Source organism: Cuculus canorus, chromosome 3, assembly GCF_017976375.1.
Source record: "Cuculus canorus isolate bCucCan1 chromosome 3, bCucCan1.pri, whole genome shotgun sequence".
In the NCBI taxonomy this organism is placed as follows: domain Eukaryota; kingdom Metazoa; phylum Chordata; class Aves; order Cuculiformes; family Cuculidae; genus Cuculus; species Cuculus canorus.
The window spans coordinates 120,306,914-120,324,638 of NC_071403.1; the positions used below are offsets into that span (position 1 = coordinate 120,306,914).

Here is a 17,725-nt window from a genome sequence, read left to right on the forward strand (position 1 = left end):
GATCTCCTTAGCATTGCCATTGTCTTGTATGTACTTTTGAGATATTCTACTTAGATTTTATAGGAGCATTAAAAGGCTATTGGCTAATTCCTCACTTTGACACTTGTGTAATTCAGAGCTTAGTTTAAAAAGTAAATATGGCAAACATAAATATGTTCTGCTTGCGTCGGCATTGGGAAAAGCAGCATTTAAAAAGTTAAACCGGATTAATAAACTGACCAGTGTGGTGTACGCCACTGGTAGAACTGAAAATGCGTAAATGTGTGACCTAGGTCCCGCTCCGTTATCATAGGAATTCGCAGGGAGAAGGCAGCCCTCTTCTTGGCAGTGTATTCCGTGTTCCATTGTGAACTGCTGTAGTTTCACGGGGCCAGGAGAACTTGGTTTGCTGTGGGTTTGGTGAGGTGTGCGTGAAAAGGGTGTACAGGGCAGTCCCCGGTGAGCAAAAGCACCTCCCTGACAGTAGTTCTGACTCTGCCTTTGTAACAAAGGGTAAATACAGTGGCCGTGAGCACATCCAGCTCCCATACAGGCTGGGGAAAACATTCTATTAACATGAATTATTACAAAATTTGAAACTAATTGTTTGTAGTCTCTTGCGTCGGTTTGTACGGGATCTTGCAAAGGACTGGAGACCAGGAGATGAGTTTGCTGTCATGTGAAATTCTTCTCTTCGATCACTTGCACCTGAAAAATGACTTTTTTTTTTTTGCTGGGTGCATGGCATAGAAGGCTTAGGTTTCTCAGAGGGAGATTTTTTGTGATTCTGAAAATGAGATCCGCTTAAGAAGTCTCGTTGGAAATGTAAGCCCTAGAGTTCACTGATCCCTTTTCAAAAGACAGGCCTTAACCTCTGTGTTCTGATTAGAAAAAGCAGCAATAGTCATCTTTTAGAGGTGACATGCACCGTAGGAGGCCTGCCTTATTTTTCACCGTTGAGCAGCAAATGAGCTTTCCCCAACTACAGTCAGGTTCTCCGCCTGATCCAATTGAAATGTCGCATGAGGTATCTTCCATTACATCATGGAAGAGATGGTGGCTCTTCCATCTGGCTTGGCACTGGGCACTTGGAAATCAGCTGTACAGCCTCAGTGGGGAAGGGCAGAGAGGTCTATGTCCCAAAGGGTCTCAAACTGCTCTTTGGTTGAGGACACTGCTGTCTGTATGCGTATATAACCTCGGCGTGCACTTAACTTGTACAGACAACTAGGCAATACTTATTTAGAGTAGGTATTTGTGCATGCAGGGGATGGTGTGCTACCTGACCTTGCATGGTACTCAGTAACAGGAGTTAAACGCGCTTCTCCCAGCTGCAGCGGGGTCCAGGCTCCTGCCCTGCCTACTTCCAGCCAAGGCTCTCTGTACTTCATCACTTACAGTCCGGCTGTGGCTGCTCCTGGTGCTGCCTTGCTTTCTTTTTTCTTAAGGAGTTACGGTCAAAGTGAGAAAGATGGAGATTTAAGGAGGAAGCGCTGGGAAGTGCAGAGCAGGCTCCAGCTCCAGTTGGGTCTGTAATTACCAACTGACTGTTGCTCGGCCCACCTCACAGGGCTTGGGTCCCTCGGTGTTTCACTGCCCGGTGATGAAGTCTGTAGCCATGGTGGTGTTACAGACAACTGGGAACAGCTCGCTTGAAGTGAAGCATCTGGGGAGCTGGAACAAGCTTTCCATGGGAGAGGGGATGAAGTAGGTGATTGTGGTATCCTAACTAAAGGCACAGTGCTTTCCAATTGCATCCTCTCACGAACTGTTACTAAATTATATTTGTTCCTTCTTTAGTGGTAAACAATTTACCTTCCACCACTTGCAGCTCCCTCTCACAATGTGAATTTCAGACCTTTGCATTTCTCTGATTCCCTCTGCCCACGAAATCATATTTAGTTCTGTTTTACCAAAAAGCAAAGCCAGCTGTGGATTAAAGTCCCAGGCAGACCTTTGCTTAGACTCATCCTCCTGCAATTCTCTTGAATAACCATATTGCTAAAAAGGACCCCCAAACGCTTCTTTTCCTGTTTCAGCACATCTTCTGGGGGAGCCCAGCACCTTTCAGGTATTCCAGGCTCCTCTTCAAAGAGGTTTTTTTCTAGCGTGAGCTGTGCTTTTTCTTTAAATACATGAAGACTGTGGCATTTGGGGGTAAAATTTCAAGGGAGGAAGTGTTGTAAAAGCTCTTTCCCACGTGTCTATTGGAAGTGTCGAGTATATTTGCTTTTGTCTTGGAGGGGAGGGGAGCTTGCACTGTTCGAGGCAGAAGAGCAGCAGCACTCCCGATGGAAGGGCAGGAGCTCCGAATGCTTGGAAAGCATTAACAAATAGCCTTAATTCGTCTCCCCTTTTCTCCATTTGTTCAGTTGCTACGCAGAGACTCTGAGGCCACAGTGAGAGTCGTCTGTGGAGTCTCTGAACCATAGAATCTCGAATCATATGATGGTTTGGGTTGGGAGGGACCTTAAAGATCATGTAGACCCTGTACTGCTGCAGTGGCTACAAAGCTTAGAACCTGGCGTGTTTGTTAGTGAGAATCTTGCTGGAGTAAAGCTGGGAAAGCTGTGAAGTGCTGAGCAGCCTCAAGGTTAATGAAAAATGAAGACATTCAGGACCTTAAGACAGACTTCAGGATTTAAATCCCTGTAACTGAAAGCTGATTAAGTGATGCTCGTTTGCTGTCCCCTAGTCAGGGGCTTCCTCACCCACCTCAGTAAGAGTATCCAGGAGAAAGGATTAAACTTCTCTATTACCATACACCAGTAAGTCAGCCTTGTTTTAACCGATTATTGTAATGGATCACTAATCTCTTATGAGAAAGTTGTGTCTACGTTAGTGTCACACAGATGTGTTCTCTTCGCCATTCGGTTAATGAAGGTAAATGTTTTGAATCCATTTTAGAGCAGAGTTCTTGTTCAGAAACTTCTGAAAAGAACATCACCTGTAATGACTGATGGATCCTTCGGTGTCAGTTTGGCAAAGTTGTCCTGCTGTGGGTAGCTGCAGAAATATTTCATGTATGTTGTTGTAGATCTAAAAACATTACTCATGTTTTCAGTCGAGTGTCTGCATTTCTGACACAGATGTGACATATCTGTATATATTATAAATCAATACTATTTTTAACCACATATTTTGTACAAATATTCACATTAGCTCTGTACTTCAGTGAAAATCTATTATGGTATTAAACATTTTGGTGGAATTAGCAAACCCCTTGTCCATGCTTTGTTTTCATAGGATCATTTAGGTTGGAAAAGACCTCTCAGATCATCAAGTCCAACCTTCAGCCCAACACTACCATGCCTACTAAATCATGGAATCATAGAAGAGTTTGGTTGGAAAAGATCTTGGAGATCATTGAATCCAACCATACCTGTCCTCTACTAAACTATATTTTGGAGCACCTCATCCACCTGTCTTTTAAACCCTTCCAGGGATGGGGACTCCTCCACCTCCCTGGGCAGCCTCTGACAGGGCCTGAGAAGCCTTTTGGTGAAGACATTTTTCCTGATGTCCAAAACGAACCTGCCCTGGTGCAACTTGAGGCCATTCCCTCTTGTCACAGGCCATCCCCATCGCTGTCACTTGGTTGAGGAGCCCAGCACCCACCTCGCTACAACCTCCTTTCCAGGCAGTTGTAGACAGTGATGAGGGCTCCTCCTCAGCCTTCTTTTCTCCAGGATAAACAACCGCAGGTCCCTCAGCCGCTCCTCGTAAGACTTTTGATCCAGACTCTTCCCCAGCTTCACTGCCCTTCTCCGCACGTGCTCCAGCACCTCAGTGTCCTTCAGTTTCTAACAGTTTTAAGCAGCTGGGCCATTTCTGACACCCAAGACAAATATTATCTATTCTACATCTATTCTAGCTATTCAGAACAGTGCCTTAAATCCAAATACACCCGTACCTTCTCGTGACTCATTCCAGCCACTGCAGGAGTGTGCAGTTCCCCAAACCTCGGGAGCTGACGAAAGGCCAACATTCAAGCTGAAGAAACAGCAAATGTGAGTACTGTTTTTCCTAGTCGATGAGAATAACTATTAGCATAAGTTGAAGGGCACCCAAGCAGAGATTTCAGCACACACAGGTGTGACTCGATACCATCTTGTTTCTTTTTATTTCTTTCTCCAAATTTTCTGGTGTTGGTCCGTGTGAGGAATCAGATGATGGACTTCACGCTGCAGGTGAGTTCGGTTTGCTTTGTACAAAAGCCACATCCATACAGTTCCAACTGATCAAAGCAGTAATATGTATTTGCAGTTTTGTGCTAGTCTTGGACTCCTGTCTCTAACAGAACTGCAGAACTGAAGGAGAAAATAAGACACATTAAGGAAAGAATTTGGAGAGCCTTGTCCCCTACGACAGTTCTTGGAGCTGGGGGGAAGGGGAGTATGGTGTCACACAACGGGTTGGGTTGGAAGGGATCTCAAAGCCCATCCAGTTCCACCCCTGCCATGGGCAGGGACACCTCCCACTGGTGCAGGCTGCTCCAAGCCCCATCCAACCTGGCCTGGAACACCTCCAGGGATCTGGTTGGCAACTGGACTGAGCTCCATCCAGACTAACTCTTTGAGCACAGGCATCCAGCAAGTTTTTACCCTGCAGAGACCACACCAGTCCAGGCCACGGGCTGCCATCTGCTCCAGGGAAATGCTGTGGGAGGCAGAATGACAGCATGACCCGAGTTGGAAGGGACCCACAAGGCTCACCCAGTCCAACTCCTGTCCCTGCACAGGACACCCCAACATTCACCCCATGGGGCTGAGGATGATGTCCAAATGCTTCTGGGATATTGTCAGGCTGTGACTGCTTCCCTGGGAGCTGTTCCAGGGCTCCACCACCCTCTGGGGGAAGAACCTTCTCCTAATGTCCATCCTAACCCTCCCCTGGCATCTTCCTGCCATCCCCTCGGGTCCTGTCTGTGGTCACCAGAGAGAAGAGCTCAGCGCCTGCTCCTCCTCCTCCCCTTGGGAGGAAGCAGTGACCTGCGATGAGGTCTCCCCTCAGCCTCCTCTTCTCCAGGCTGAACAGACCCAGAGACTTCACCCTCCTCGCACGCTTTCCCCTCCACACCCCTCACCCGCTCCCCCCCTCCGCCCCCCACCCCGCCCCGAGCGAGGCTCCCGGAGCTCTCCCCAAGGGGCAGGCGGTGGGCGGGGCCAAGCGTGTGGGCTGTACCCGCTCGCTGATTGACAGCTCCTCTGGCCAATCCCCGCGGGGCTGGGTGGAGGGGGGCGGGGCTTGGATCGGGTGTGAGGGGCTTCGTGGTGTGGGCGGGGCTGAGGCGGGTGGGCAGGGCAAGTAGGCGGTACCCAGCCCTGATTGACGGCGCCTCCAGCCAATCACTGCGGAGGGGGCGGAGCTGGGTGGACGCAAAAGAGGGCGGGGCGCCCTTTGTGGGCGGGGCTAAGAGAGGTGGGCGTTACCCAAGCACTTGTTAAGGGTGCTGGGTGGGGAGGGGCTGGGTGAGATGGGGGCATGGCTGGGCGGGAAGGGCGGGGCTAGGGTGCGGTGGGAGGGGGCCGTCTGGGGCATGGGCGTGGCTTTTGTGCGGCGGGCGTGGTCTCATGCGGAGGGCGGGGGCGGATGGGTCAGCCCCAGAGCTGATTGACACCTTGTTCAGCCAATCCGCAGGGGAACTCTGCGCGCTGGGGGGCGTGGCCAGATGAGGTGGGCGTGGCTGCGCTGTGGGCGTGGCTGTGTGGGTGGGCGTTACCCTGTGGTGATTGACAGCCCCTCCGGCCAATCCCCGCGGCCCTTCGCGCAGTCAGTGCCGGCGCCGCTCCGCCCCTCGCGCTGTGTCCGCTCCGCCCGCGCCGCCGCCGCCGGTAACGGGGGGTGGGGGGTTGTGTGTGTGGGAAGAACCTTTATTTGTTAAAAATACGCCATTGAAAGAGAAATTGTGCGTGCGGAGAGCCGGGTCAGGGGTGTGCGCGAGGGGTGTGCGGGGAGGCCGGTACAGGAGAGCCTGGGGAGACGCTTTATTTGTTAAAAATAGACTGTTATGGGGGAAATTGCGTGTGGGGCTGAGCTTGTGGGGAGAGCTGCTCCGTGAGGGTGTGCTCGGAGCGTGTCCCTTGAAACCGGTACGGGAGAGCCTTGGGAAAACCCTTTATTTGTTAAAAATAGGCTGTTATGGGGGAAATTGCGTGTGGGGCTGAGCGTGTGGGGAGAGGCAGGACCCGGAACGGGAGCTCCCGTGAAACCGGTACAGGAGAGCCTTGGGAAAAACCTATATTTGTTAAAAAGCTGCAATTAGAGGAGTAATTAGATGTGATGCTTTGACCCAGGTGGGTGGGTGTGCACAGAGTGTGTGCTGAGAGCCTGGTCTGTGAGGGTGTCCTCAGGCTGTGTCCTGGGAAACCAATACAGGAGAGCCTTGGGAAAAGCCTTTATTTGTTAAAAATATGCAATTAAAGGAGAAATTCCGTGTGGGGCTGAGTGTGTGGGGAGAGGCAGGACCCGGAACGGGAGCTCACAGTATGTCCTATGAAACCAGTACAGAAAAGCTCTGGGAAACCCCTTTATTTACATGTGAACATGTAAATATAACATTTAAATGCTATATTTACATTTATAAACATGTTAAAAACATGCAGTTAAAGGAGAAATTGAGTGTGAGGCCGAGTGTGTACGAGACCCTGAGTGTGAGCTCACAGTATGTCCCGTGAAACCAGAACAGGAGAGCCTTGGGAAACCCCTTTATTTGTTAAAAATACGCAATTAATGGAGAAATTGCATGTGATGTTGAGTGTCTGGGTGTCCACAGAGGGAGTCCAGTGAAGTCCAGTACAGGAGAGCCTTGGAAAAAGCCTTTATTTGTTAAAAATCTGCAATTAAAGGAGTAATTGGGTGTGGTGGTTGAGTGGCTGAGGAGACCCAGGTCAGGGGGTGTGCGCAGAGTGTCTGGAGAGAGCCTGGTCTGTGGGTGTGTGCTCAGACCATGTCCAGTGAAGACCAGTATGGGAAAGACTTGGGAAAACCCTTTATTTGTTAAAAATACACGGTTAAAGGAGAAATTGAGTGTGGGGCTGAGTGTGTGGGAGACGCTGGTCAGTGAATGTGTGCTCAGAGTACATCCAGTGAGGAGCAGACCAGGAGAAACTTGGAAAACCATTTATTTTTCAAAAATATACGGTTAATGGAGAAATAGAGTGTGGGGCTGAATGTCTGGGCAGAACCAGGTCAGGGGGTGTGCGCAAGAGGTGTCCGGTGAGAGCAGTACAGGAGAGCCTTGGAAAAACTATCTATTTCTTAAAAATATACAGTTAGAGGAGTAATTGGGTGTGGTGTTTGAGTGGCTGTGGAGACCCAGGCCAGTGGGTGTGCGCAGAGTGTGTCTGGAGTATTTGGAGAGACCCTGGTCCGTGAATGTGAGCTCACAGTATGTCCCGTGAAACCAGAACAGGAGAGCCTTGGAAACCCATTTACTTGTTAAAGATACGCAGTTAAAGGAGAAATTGAGTGTGGGGCTGAGTTTTTGGGCAGAACCAGGTCAGGGGGTGTGCACAAGAGGTGTCCGGTGAGAGCAATACAGAAGAGCCTTGGAAAAAGCCTTTATTTGTTAAAATATGCAATTAGAGGAGTAATTGGGTGTGGTGTTTGAGTGGCTGTGGAGACCCAGGTCAGGGGGTGTGCACAGAGTGTCTGGAGAGAGCCTGGTCTGTGGATGTGTGCTCAGACCATGTCCAGTGAAGACCAGTACAGGAGAGATTTGCCAAACCCTTTATTTGTTAAAAATACACAGTTAAAGGAGAAATTGAGTGTGGGGCTGAGTGTGTGGGGAGAGCGGGGCCCTAAAGGGAATTGTGCTGAGTGTCGGTGCAGTCCACTTGGAGGGCTGGATTGAACAGCGTCTCTGCTGGTGCTCAAATGATGCTGTTGAGCAAGAAGTAGGCAATAATAGCTTGGAATTTTAGGTCAGTTACAGGGAAATCTCATGTGAATGTTCTTACAGTGAACTTATCTTGGGTTGGGTAACTGAGTTTTGAGCAAGGAAGTGTTTGGGAAGGACAGAGGGGAATTAGGGCAGGGGAATGCAGCCTGATACAATACAAAGTTCTGTGTCATCTCATGCTATAGACAAGGAATGCCAGTTGTAGCTGGGAATAATCAAGATCCTTGACTCACGTAATCAGATTCGGTGCTGAGTTTTTATCTAGTGAACAGGGAGGTGGTGGTGTCCCCATCCCTGGAGGTGTTTAAAAGCCAGACGGATGAGGTGCTCAGGGATCTGGTTTAGTAGTGGACAGGTACAGTTGGACTCAGTGACCTCGAAGGCCTTTTCCAACCTAGCAACTCTATCATTCAAATGCTTTAGGGTACAGAGTCTAGTGGGTCACCATCTCATGCAGCTCAGGGACAGGGTTTGCATCCTGTTTCTTGGTTTTGGCATACTTTATGCTGATTGCACTCAGGCAGCAGTGGTATTTGGCTGGAAAGGACAAATAGTGCGGTTTGCGTGTGTGCACGCTTATGAACCGCTGGAAATATCACTGAATTTTTCAACTGCCTCTTTCAAATCCATTCAGAGACCCAAGTGTTTAGCTAGAAGAACTTAATTTAAGCTCTAACTTGTATTTATTATTGTTTGTAAAGCTGCCTGTGCACTAGAAGTGACCTTTGGTAGTAAGCCTCAGAATTAGTTAATCAGTAAGAACTCCCGTATGTAGGGAAGCTGTGATCAGATTAGAGATGAGATGAAGAGTTGGGAAACTGATGTTCACGCTGTTTGTTTCTCCAACTCTCAATCTGACACCTTTGAAGCAGCAAAACCTTTTAATGGATGCGCTGCTGTATCTGAAATTCAAAGCTTATTTGCTGGTTTCTACAGCAGAATTTTCCGTAAGCACATCTGCTAATCCCGTACGGAGTGTGGGAGCTGAGAAGCTGCGATGGCTTCCAGCTGGTCCCCCCTCTCTGGTGGGAACTGTGCGGGCACAGATTCCTCTGGTTCCTGTGCGTACGACCTTCTCCCACCTGCTGCACTGCTTTGTGGTGCTCGCGTGTCTGCTGCCAGGCTTGCGCAGAGAGGAGTAACACTTTAGAGGTTTTAACGAGCATTTTAAAGTTCTGGTGGAGATGGACCTCATTATTCTTGAGGTGAGATCTGCTGTTGCTTACATCTTACCAAACAGAAGTTTTTCCATAGGACATTTTCCTACAGTACACAAAACACCTGAAAACCTTCCCGATTGCAAGAGCAGGAGTTCCTGTGTGTTGGGAGCACGAAGAAAAAAAGATAGGCAATGGTGTTGCTAAAGACATTGCTTTGCGATCTGTGTTTCATTCATCAAATTGTGGTGTATCGCTTCCCATCTCTGAAATTGGGGTATCCATATTACCGATAGGTAAAAGGTTTTGTTCTCATGCTGGGAGTGCTCAGCGTTAGTAACGTGAGCTGTTTAAGCACTTAAGGAATCTTTTAGCTTCTCATTCTTAAAACTAAGTTATGTCTTTGATAAAGAGATTAACACAAACAAATCTTCTGTCTCTGCTCAACAGGTGCCATGTTGCCTCAGAAGAGGGGAAGAATACCTGCCAGAACAGCCATGAACTGTTACTGGAGTGTCCTGGCAATTCTCTTACCATTTCTCCCCAGTGCACTGTCTCTCCAGCCAGCTCAGTCCCAAGTGTTGCTGGTATCTTTTGATGGATTCCGGTGGGATTACATCTATAGAGTCCCAACTCCCAATTTTCACCATGCTATGGAGAATGGTGTTCATGTCAAACAAGTCACTAATGTGTTCCTAACAGTAACGTATCCTAATCATTATACGATGGTGACTGGTCTTTATGCAGAAAGCCATGGCATAGTTGCTAATGAGATGTATGATCCTATTCTGAATGAAACTTTCTCTATGAGCACCATGGATATTTATAACTCCAAGTTCTGGGAAGAAGCCACCCCAATATGGATAACGAACCAGAGGGAAGGACATAAAACTGGAGCAGCAATGTGGCCTGGAACAGATGTGAAAATACATGGAGTCTTTCCTACGTATTACATGCCCTACAATGAATCTGTTTCTTTTGAAGATAGAGTCGCTAGGCTTATTAAGTGGTTTACGTCAGAAGAACCCATAAACTTTGGTCTCCTCTATTGGGAACAGCCTGATGAGATGGGTCACCTTCTGGGCCCAGAAAACCCACTGATGGGTCCGATAATTGATGATGTTGACAAAAAGCTGGGATACCTTATGTCTGAACTGAAGAAAGCGAAGCTGTGGGATGTGATAAATGTCATAATCACAAGCGATCACGGAATGTCACAGTGCTCCAAGGAAAGGCTCATTGAGCTTGATCGATATGTGAATAGAGAGCTCTATACAATCATCGAGCATTCTCCTGCAGTAACTATTTTGCCGAAAGAAGGTAGGAGCTATAACAGTAAAATTCTCTGAAGGAAATGGTTGAGTATCGAAACTTTATAGATATCTGCTTAACTGAAGTGATGGGACATCAGCCCTGAACAAGGAATACTTGCAGGATCTCTTCTTTGTTCTTTTTGCTAGCTCTGTCAAAAGCCTGGATCAACTTTCTGAAACGAAAAGTGAGCAGATCTGCCAGTTGTTGACTAATATTGCCAAATATCCTTTAGTCCTTATGAGAATTAAGATAATCTAATGGCGTGATCAATGATGAGTGGTGTTCTAGATAGATAACAACTTAATGTCACATATCTTGCCTTTCATCAAGGTGCTAAAGCCACAGTGGAAGAATTAGATTTCCAACTCAAACAGTAAACTGAAACCAGATGGGGATCTTTGATAAAAGGAAAGCCTGTGTTGGCTATTTGATTAGCTGCCAACTATTGTACTTCACTTGAGTTTTCTTGCCCCATCACACTGAACAGCCAGCCAGTAATGTTCATAACATTTTTATTGTGAAAATGATGAGCAAGAATACTGTGGCAATTGAAATCTGATGTCTGGTTGCAGTCGTTGGAGGGCTGCTTAATTGTTGCGTCTGTGTTTAGTGTCAGTGATGCAGCTCTTTATTTTGCTCATCAAAAGCTATGACTTACTTGGTACAAATGTGTTAACCTGAAATGTGGCATTTTTTTGTGTGGGTAGGGCTGCTGATTTGGAAGTTAGGTTTTAAGGTGACCTTCTGAAAAGGTGTCTTTTAAGATTGCTGCAACATTTGCATCACTCATGAGTAGCACTCTATTTAACGCCTCATCTGGGAGAGTATTTTGCAGACTGAATTGGCCTTTAAATGTGTAAACAAATGTCTCTTGTTATATTTAGTTTGAAGCATACTCCAGACTAAAATGTCAGTATGTCTGAAGTGAGATTGTTTGCTGCCTGAGCACATTCTGGTGCTCATATTTGGGTGCTGTTTCTCAGTGGTGATAGAAGAGCTGACTTTGGGAGCTCCATCCTAATCGAGACAAACATTGTTGAGCAGGACGTTCTTATTACCACATAGAGGAGTTGTAAAAGTAAACTTTAGCTAGCTGGGAAGGTAGCGCTAGCCAGAAATGACAAGTCAAAATGACAGGATGTACTTAAACCCCACTCATCTGCTGAAAACGGCAGTATTAGCTGTAAAGAAAATACAGACATCCTCCACCTGAGCTTAAGACCTTGTAGCACTGAAACTGGCCTGCAGAGACGAGTTGTGAACTCAGCTGTTGGACTGAATTGTGCGTGCTCATAGCACCAAGTACTGAAATCACTTCTGGGGCTGAAGCCTCCTGTTTGGTTGCAGTGAGAAGTCCTTTACGTACACTACACAGCCCTCAACAGGAATCTGTACTTGAGGGCAGGGGGAAGTTGAAGGAACGTGCTCAGATGTAGATTCCTGAACTTGCTTTTATGTTTCTGTCCGTGTGTCCTGGTTCCTCCCTTCTGTGTGCTGGGGTTCCAGCTTGTCCAGCTGCTTTCTGGCTGTTCAGTCACTTTGACTGGAAAGAAAAGCTCAGAAACTAGAAATAAGCAAATCAAAAAATGTGGGTGGGAAATGCCTGTTTATTTGGTAGTATTAGTAAAGCTCCTGAGGAGTTTTGCTCTCTGTGCAGTAGAAGAGTAGAGAAAGGAGTGGGCAGTGCTGTTAGCAGAGTGGCTTCTAGACCAGAAGTGCCACCTTCCTCTTCCAGTTCAACCAGTCCCTCTGTATGTTTGTCCTGTGTTTGCTGTTGAGGCCTTTGAAGTCTTTGCACAGCTCCCAGTGTGTTGGTGGCATCTGGGCTGTGCCCTGGGGGCTTCTGCTGAAAGACCAGCCGTGAGCTGGTTTGGCTTATCCCTAGGCGGTTCATTGCTCGCGCTGTGTTGCATGGTGCATGGCAACAAGCTACTCTTTCTAACTTGGCTAAACTTGTCATCAGAGTGGTAGGAGATCAAAACTGGGAATCAAATGAGGTCAAAGATGTAGCTGTTGGTGGCAGCGTCTTGTCGAGGGGGTCACTTAGAAATATGTTTGCAGAGACGAGGCTCCTCTCCTCGGGCTTTTAAAGGAAAGCAACTAACAAACTGCTTGAAAAGAAAGTGTCACTTGTCATCATAGACAGCTGTTGGAAAGACAGAATATGGCCTTAATGCACACATTTCCACATGAAAAGGTTTAGGAACTATCTTGATTTCAAGCTTTACATTGATCTAGGTTTCTTTTCCACAAGGCTTAACCCAATGCCTCCTCACTTGTTCTTGTGAGAGTTTGCATTCAGATAGCTCTGAAATGAGGGTTTTTCCTAAAATTAGCAAGGCATTTACTGCTTAGGAGTAGCCTGTGAGGTCCAATGCCAGATGTGATGGTACTGTGAATGATGCTCTGGATTTCTCCCAGTAACTTCTGTGCACATTGTAATGTGCTGCTGGCTCATCCAGCTGTTATCAGCTTTGAGGAAGTGCATTTTACCCTCTGCTTTCAGTTGTAGTTAAACTACTGATGGGTTCAGTAAAGATATTCATGTGTTTAAGTTCTGTTTGTTTGTTTGTTTGTTTGAAGGCAAGCTGGAAGAAGTATACAAAGCCCTGGCCAATGCTCATCCCAACATGACCGTGTATAAAAAGGAGCAGATTCCTGATAGATTACATTACAAACACAACAGCAGAATTCAGCCAATCCTGGCAATAGCTGATAAAGGATGGTATATTGTATATAATAAGTCCGACGATTTTCTACGTAAGTATTGTCTTTACAGTGTTTTGCCGTGTCTTCCTAGTCAGAGACCTTACATGGTATTTTCTCCTCCAATCTTACTCAATGTTAAATTTTATTTTATTTGTTTTTAAGACTGGAAGGGGGAAACTCTGAAGCTGAGTGTGTAGAATTGCTGTCTCTTTTCCTAATGGGATGGCAAGCACTCTGCTGTTAGGGGAGGGGGAACTGGACATACTGCTTCTAAAAATGAAACTTACTGAGACAAGATCTTTCACATGTTTTAGTAGCCACATACTTGAGGTCTACTTGCATGATCTAGCAAACCAACAAGCACTTCTTGAGAAATCAAACCAAAAAGAGTTGTAACTGAACTTGTTGAGCAGAGGATGAATAGCGTTGCTATATCATCTCCTGTTCATTTACTGGAGAAGTGTTGGGTTGGAGTCATAGAATCATAGAATGGTTTGGGTTGGAAGGGACCTTAAAGATCATCCAGTTCCACTGTGTGGGCAGGGACACCTCCCACTGGCCCAGGCTGCCCCAGGCCCCATCCAACCTGGCCTGGAACACCTCCAGGGATGGGGCAGCCACAGTTTCTGAAAATCTTCATCATCTGTGGATTCCTACACTTTGAGTCGACTTGTTCTATTGCCAGAAAGAGTCTTTGAATATCGTGTTACTGTACACCAGTGTTTTTCATTTGTCTTGCAGGATAAGATGTGTTCTAGGTGATGTGGGGGGAAAAACCCCACACTTTTAAGTTCCTCACCTTGGGGTTTTGAGATTTATTACAGGTAGAACAGAGACAGTGAAGTAACTTTTGGCTAGGTAGGAGGGAAACTGTAGGAGTCATACAGGAGTCAAACTGTGTAGGAGTGGGTATAGTTTTGTACATACGTTTTTGTTTTAAACTAGGGGAGGGTAGATTTAGGCTGGATATAAGGAAGAAATTTTTTACAATGTGGGTAGTGAAACACTGGCACAGGTTGTCCAGGGTGGTAGTGGAGGCCCCATCCCCAGAAACATTTAAGGTCAGGTTTGATGGGGCTCTGAGCAACTTGGTGTCGTTAAAGATGTCCCTGCTTCTGCAGGGGTGGGAGTTGGACTGGAAAACCTGTAAATGTCTCTTCCAACCCAAAGCATTCTATGATTCTGTAAGTTCTTAAGTTTCTTAATTGAAAGCCTTTTAACCTTTGCTGCTGATTATGAAGCCCAAGAGCATTACTTGCAAGACTTAACAAGTTTTTCAGTTGTTGATAGCTGATGAGAGCAGCTCTAGTGCCTGCATGTTCATATACTTGAATTTTTCGTGCCCCTGTAAGGAAGGGGCATTGCGGTGCTGCAAGCGAGACCTGTAAACATTTTCCTTGTTGATAAGTCAGTAGTGCACAAAATTGGACAAGGTGTCAAAGCAGTCAGAGCTTATGGTCTGTTGGCTACTCAGAGTCAGTCAGTCTGTCTACCTGGGTTTTTGTTTTCCTAAGATATCTGGTCCCGTTGTGAAGTTGAAAGTGTTTTCTTGAGGAAAATCAAGGAAACTTGGCTGTAGCATAGCACACCGTTGACAGTTGTTGCTTACGTTTCTTTTTCCTTCCTTTTCTTTTTTCTTTCAAATAGCGCTCTCCATTCCTTTTTTAAGGCACCTTCTTCTTGTCCTTCTGTGACTTGGTATTTGCTAGGACACATTTGTGCTGTTGATCAAAATGATCCTTCTAAACCTCTGCAAGAACAAATGTTGGCTGTTCCTTTTCTTCATCATGCTGTTTCTCGGAAACTGTTCAGTGCTTATTTTGCAGCTTCAGAGTATTGACCTTTATCTATCTTTGATTTCTAGTTGGTAATCATGGATATGACAACATCGTACCAGAAATGCATCCGATTTTCCTGGCCGTTGGGCCTGCTTTCAGGAAGAATGTCACCAAAGAAGCCATGAACTCTACAGACTTGTATCCCTTATTGTGCCATCTCCTTGGTATTAACGCACTGCCAAACAATGGTTCATTCAACGCTGTGAAAGATATGCTTGCCGAAGAAGTTCCTGCAGCCTTTGGAGCAGACATCTATGCTACTGTTGTAGGAGTCTTTCTGGGCACCATTCTTGTTACAGTTTTCATTGCAATTTTCGCTAAGCATTTTATCCTCGCCCAAGCAAATACCATGCAAATGCACCATACTGAAGCTGCCCAGCCACTGCTGCAAGATTAATAACACTTGGTACTATAATATTTCCTGTTTGATGCTTAAAATAAGCTTATATAAAAAAATTAATAGAGGTGGATCAGCAGAAATATGAGAAGTAAAAGGGAATCGATGCAGATCCATCGGAACACTTGAGTATGGACATACCAGGTATGCAGAGAAAGAGCATGTTCCTGTTTCAGCTCACAACCACTTAATCTTTCAGGGTTCCGACTGTATAAAACGCATAGTATCATAGCATCATTAAGGCTGGAAAAGACTTCTAAGATCGTCAAGTCCAACCGTCAGCCCAACACCACCGTGTCTACTAAACCACGTCCTGAAGTACCCCGTCTACATGCTTTTTGAACACCTCCAGGGATGGAGATTCCACCACTGCCTCTGCCAGGGCTTCTTACGTTCCTTTCACGCGTGCCATGTTCTAGGTAAACCTGGAAAGCTGTATTTGTATGGAGACAGGAAGTGACGAGAGACCTCAAATACCTCATTCTGAGCTACTTTTAGGGCAATGAATCAACTGAGGTGCACTTCACAAACTGTTAACATTGTGATTTAATTTCTCACCCCACTTTTTTTTTCTTTGAGAGGTTTAAGCCTCTTAGATTCTAAGAAATCACTGCATATGACTAGGCTATTTAGGGGGTTTTGCCTGCCTGCCCAAGGAAGCTTTTGCTTGGATTCACCATCACAGATTTCTTGGGTGATTAAATTCTGCAGAAAACAGCATTATTATTAAACTAGGTCATGCAGTGCTAAGTGTTTAAATTTAGAGTTAGGTATATTTCATTTAACTACTGTGCTAATTGTAGCCCCAAAATGTGAATCTAAGTGGTATTGCCTTGAGCTATCAACACTAAAGCACTTGATTTTTAATTTTTTAAAACTTAGATAAATGTAAGTCTTTATGATTTTAGTTAAATATAGGTCTTTACTTTTTTCTGTTGTTTCCTGTACACTGGACTAAATTTTCTAGGCTTTCCACGAGGCTGGCAGTTTAAAGACACGTAGAAACACAACACCTGTGTATTCAAATGGAGTCTTCTATATTTCTGTTATGAGAGGGTTCTTTGCCAATAAGGCTGATGAATCAGTTAAGGATCATATGTTTACAAGCTGGTTTCAGAGTGCTGTCAAGCTTGTTGCCAGGCGAAACATCAGATGTGTTACTGGACACTCCTCAGGCATGAGCGTGGCTTGCTGTCTCGTGTTCTATCTGCTGTGTCCGAGTGGACCTTTAGAATTTGTTGAGTAGGATTAGACACGCAATTTAAGGATCAGCCGTGTAAATCTTAAGCCATATGCACTCTTAAATCTGAAAAAGCACACTCTAATGGGAAAAAAAGTTTACGAATTGAGTTTGTTCTTCCGGAGGAAAGTCTCTGTCAGGGAAAATTATTAATTTTGAGTCAACAAAGCTATGTGTTATTCTTCTGTGTGGGGCAATAGATCTTGCTATTGTGGGTTCTTTTTTTGATGAGATCACTTAAATTGTAGGTGAGAAGCTGCTGACTAAGGTTCATACCATACTGAAACATGGTATGAAGTGAGAGAAGTTGTCAGACTTGTTTAAAAGCTGTATTTTTTTTGCCTTCTCTGTGTCTTAGTGTTTCTTTGTGCTTTGCTTCCCACTACAGTGCCTGAAGAAGAAGTGAGTGCTTTCAAAATTCACTCATATTCTCATTCTGCTATTTCTGTAAGTGCAATTTATTGCTTTATCCACAGCACTCAAAAGAGGGCAAAAATGGGAACGCCTTGGCCTTGACTGTGCCCTGACTAACTGAAGTTCAAAACTCACTTTGCTAAACTAAGCTCCAGACTTAATGAATGGCATCTGGGTGAGTTCAGAGGTGAGCTTACTTCCCGCTGCCTCAGTGGTGACTGTGCAGAGCCGTGTTATGAACTGTCTGGTCCTTACTGCATTGGGAGTCATCTGTTGGAATCCTCCGTGGTGGCTGGGGCGCTTGCTTACCATTAAGTTGTCTTGCAAACAGGTGTGGAAGGCTTCCCAAGACCACAGCCTGAGAGGGAAGGCAATGGAATATTCCAGTTGCAGGTACATGCTGAAAATCTAGCTGTAATAATAGCTGTAGGAAGACAGGAAATGAGCAGATCTGTTCGAGGACAGGCCCTTAATTTGGGACATATCATGGAATCATGGAATGGTTTGGTTTGGAACAGACCTTAAAGCCCATCCAGTTCCAACCCCCGCCATGGGCAGGGACACCTCCCACTGGACCAGGTTGCTCAGAGCGTCGTGGATGAAGTCTTGCTTAATCTGACTCATCACTGCAATTCTTCTCTTATTCTATGTGCTGCTTTGTTGTCCTGTGTTGTCCTTTTCATAAGAAAACACTGAAGGAAAGCTTCTGGGATAGGTGTGCCTGGTGCCGCAGAGCTGATTCTCGGTGGAGCTGGCCGTTAGCTGTGTCTTATG

At 45.9% G+C, this 17,725-nt stretch overlaps 1 protein-coding gene across 3 annotated transcripts; it reads left to right on the forward strand.

Annotated features, from left to right (window-relative positions):
* The first annotated feature begins 5,763 nt into the window (after positions 1–5,763).
* ENPP5 (ectonucleotide pyrophosphatase/phosphodiesterase family member 5) lies at positions 5,764–17,062 on the forward strand. Of its 3 annotated transcripts, none has more exons than XM_054062289.1 (4): positions 5,764–5,813; positions 9,490–10,359; positions 12,937–13,113; positions 14,927–17,062. In XM_054062289.1, the coding sequence occupies exons 2-4, from the start codon at positions 9,495–9,497 to the stop codon at positions 15,295–15,297; spliced, it is 1,413 nt and encodes a 470-aa protein (XP_053918264.1). In that variant the 5' UTR covers positions 5,764–5,813; positions 9,490–9,494; the 3' UTR covers positions 15,298–17,062. The 3 variants fall into 3 exon arrangements, with proteins under 3 accessions (XP_053918264.1, XP_053918265.1, XP_053918266.1); XM_054062290.1 differs by having other exon boundaries at positions 5,801–5,912; XM_054062291.1 differs by lacking the exon at positions 5,764–5,813 and adding an exon at positions 9,142–9,335.
* Positions 17,063–17,725: the final 663 nt, after the last annotated feature.

Coding starts and splice junctions, on each gene's coding strand:
- ENPP5 (XM_054062289.1), top strand. CDS start 9,495: ATGTTGCCTCAGAAGAGGGGAAGAATACCTGCCAGAACAGCCATGAAC. Junction 10,360..12,936: donor AACTATTTTGCCGAAAGAAG/GTAGGAGCTATA, acceptor GTTTGTTTGAAG/GCAAGCTGGAAGAAGTATAC. Junction 13,114..14,926: donor TAAGTCCGACGATTTTCTAC/GTAAGTATTGTC, acceptor TTTGATTTCTAG/TTGGTAATCATGGATATGAC.